The 3120-nt window shown below is 44.8% G+C and overlaps 1 protein-coding gene across 1 annotated transcript; it reads right to left on the bottom strand.

Annotated features, from left to right (window-relative positions):
* Positions 1–210: 210 nt before the first annotated feature.
* Positions 211–3120, bottom strand: LOC8278605 (leucine-rich repeat extensin-like protein 4). Its single transcript, XM_048371847.1, has one exon. It carries the CDS (start codon positions 2860–2862, stop codon positions 769–771), a length of 2094 nt encoding a protein of 697 aa, XP_048227804.1. The 5' UTR covers positions 2863–3120; the 3' UTR covers positions 211–768.

Raw genomic sequence — 3120 nt, 5'->3', positions numbered from 1 at the left:
TGGCTCAATGGCAAATTCAAGAAATTCAACTTGGATGATATGAATTTCCAGAACAGACAATTGATATCTAAGGGAATGGCACACAGCAAGCACATGGAGTTATGTACTCTTTAATATAACCACCAGTACACTGCTAGATTATCCAATATATAAGTACAAGTAGATACTAAAAAAGAAATGGAGGACAGTACCACAAAGAAGAAAAGGCAATAAGAAGAATTCTGGAAATCAATACAAGTGAATAAAATGTTGATGATGATACTATAAAAATAAAGAAACAAAAGTATGATATCAAAAGGAAGAAGAAGAAGAAGAAGAAGAAAGAAGAGATAATGACAATTAAAAAAGGAAAAAAATAAAAAAAAAAAAAAGCCCGAAACCAGCAGCCAGTACTCAGTAGTAGTAAGCTCTGATTATGGTCTCCGATCCCATCACTATACATTACAGCTTCTTTTTTTTTTTCTCTGCAAACCTAAACTCTTTCTGCCCATTTTTTTATTTTATTTTTGTTTTCTGAGACTCAAATATTCCATAACAATCGAATAAATATGGAGAGAAACATTCTCCTCTTACCTCTCTATCATCCTCATCATCATCATGATCTCTGCTTGATAATGCCCATATCATTTGTTTTTGCTTGGAGAGAACTGTTATTTCCTTTCTCTATGAGCGATGAGAATTGCTCACAGATAAAGAGATCATAAATTTGTTTTGGTTTCTTTGGATAGAATTTGATGGAAAGGTTAGAGGAAAATTTCTCAAAAAGAATCAATAGTAGTAGGGAGGTGGTGGCGGTGAAGCATATGAGACTCCTGTTATTGGTGGCAATGGCCCCTCGTACACTGGTGCTGGAGGTGGCGGTGATTGAGATGGCGGCGGTGGCGAGTAGTAGTGAACTGGTGGTGGTGGTGGTGATGGGGATGGTGGTGGCTTGTACTGTGTTGGTGGGGGTGGTGATGGGGATGGTGGAGGTGGAGAATATTCTGCACATGGTGGCGGTGGAGGTGGTTCTATACAAGGAGGCGGAGAGGGAGGAGGTGGTGGTGAATAAACTGGTGGAGGGGGGGGAGAATAGACAGGATGTGGCGGCGGGGGTGGTGATAAGTAGGGATAGATAGGTGGTGGAGGGGAATGTGGGGGTGGAGGTGGTGAGTGTGGTGGTGAAGGTGGTGGTGGTGAGCTGTAATAGTAAGGAGTTGGTGGTGGTGGAGAGAATAATGGCGGTGGAGGTGGTGGGGAGTTTGGTGGTGGCGGTGGTGGGGGACGTACACAGGGTGGCAAGGGTGAGGGCGGTGGTGGAGATGGTGGTGGAGGAGATGGAGGAGGAGGCGGAGGTGAATATACTGGTGGTGGAGGAGAAGGCGGTGGTGGAGAAGGTGGTGGAGGAGGTGAGTATACTGGTGGGGGTGGCGGTGGGGGGGAAGGTGGAGGCGGAGGAGGTGAATATACCGGCGGTGGTGGAGGAGGTGAATATACTGGCGGTGGTGGTGGAGGAGGTGAATATACTGGTGGCGGAGGTGAAGGTGGAGGTGGAGGCGGCGAGTACACAGGGGGTGGGGGAGGTGGAGAGTAAACAGGTGGAGGCAAGTAAACAGGAGGAGAAGGCACTGGCATTGGTGGTGAAGGTGGAGGAGGAGCAGGCAAAGTAGGAACAAAAGGCTTACATCTAAAAGAGCTACAATCAACAGGCTTAAACGCCCTGCATTGGGCTGCAGATCTCTGTGACGGCCTACCTGCCAAGCAATTCTTCGAATCATCAAAGTCCCCGAGGCTCAAGCACACAGGCGGCTCTCCAGTGAAGAAGTTATAAGAATAGGTAAAGTTTTCCAAATTTGGTAGCTGACAAATACTCGCCGGAATACTTCCAGACAGCATATTATGAGCCACATTGAGCTGTTCAAGGCTAAACATTCCTCCAATTGTTTCTGGCAGTGGACCCATTAACTGATTAAAGCTCACATCAAAAACCGTCAAGTTCTTGAGCATACCAATCTCCGGTGGCAAGCACGACTTGAGGTTATTATTCATCAGAATAATTTCGTTAAGATTAGACATGTTACCCAAACTTGAAGGCACACAACCATGGAACCTGTTGTTGGCCAAAACAATGACCGAAACCGGAGAATTACCAAAATTGTCAGGGATATCGAACACGAACCTGTTATGGTTGATGAAGATTGCATCCAAATCTTTATCGAACAGCTCTTTTGGCACTGTACCCTCAAATTCATTGAATCTGAGATCCAAGAATTTGAGCACAGGAAGCTTCAGGACCACTAGTGGGAATTTTCCAGCGAAACGATTGTTGCTAAGATCCAACTCAAACAGCAGCTTCCAGTTTTCCAACTTACGTGGTACAGTACCGCAAAACCTGTTGGTATTGATGTGAAACAATGCAAGATCCACCAACAACCCAAGTTCCTCCGGTAAGTAACCAGCAATATCACCGTGGTTGAGGTCAATGCCGGCAACTGTCCTTTCAGTCATGTTATCGAGAGCTGGAGCACAGTAAACACCTTCGTAGCCACAAACATTAGATCCAACCCAATTGACAGTGATATTATTTGGATCAGATACAATAGCCTGTTTCCAAGCTTGTAATGCGATATAAGCATTTCTGAGTCTTGGGTTCTCGAAAACAAGAGATGGGTCGACAGTGACCCTCTCTCCTCTGTCTCCGAACTCATCTTTGTAATAAAGAAGCTGGCGCTTCCTGATGTATAAAGCTTCGGCGTCGGTTAAGCGACCATGGCTGCGGGTGGGGATGTTTTGAGCAGAAGAAGAAGAAAAGGAAATGCAGAGGAAGATGGCAATGAGAAGAAGAAGAGACAAATGGGTACTGGTAGTGGTGGCCTTCTTCATCTCACATGAGACATCTGATATACCCAAATGCCAAGTTTTATTTATTTTTCTCTTCCCTCTTGTTCTTGTTTGTGTTTGTATCTTGGCTCTTTGCTATCTCTATCTCTCTGTATGATTTGATGCACCGAGAATTTGTAAATGTAGCTTTAGAGGAAATGCAGTTTAGAGTTTAGAGAGGAAGAGAGAGATCTGAGACAAAGGTAGAGAGAGAGAGAGAGGGTTTTTTTCTAGGGATTTTGGAGATGTGTGTGAAGAGAA

This window comes from Ricinus communis, chromosome 3, assembly GCF_019578655.1.
Source record: "Ricinus communis isolate WT05 ecotype wild-type chromosome 3, ASM1957865v1, whole genome shotgun sequence".
Classification (NCBI taxonomy): Eukaryota; Viridiplantae; Streptophyta; class Magnoliopsida; order Malpighiales; family Euphorbiaceae; genus Ricinus; species Ricinus communis.
Note: the sequence above shows the minus strand (reverse complement) of the source record. Positions and strands in the feature narration are given on the sequence as shown.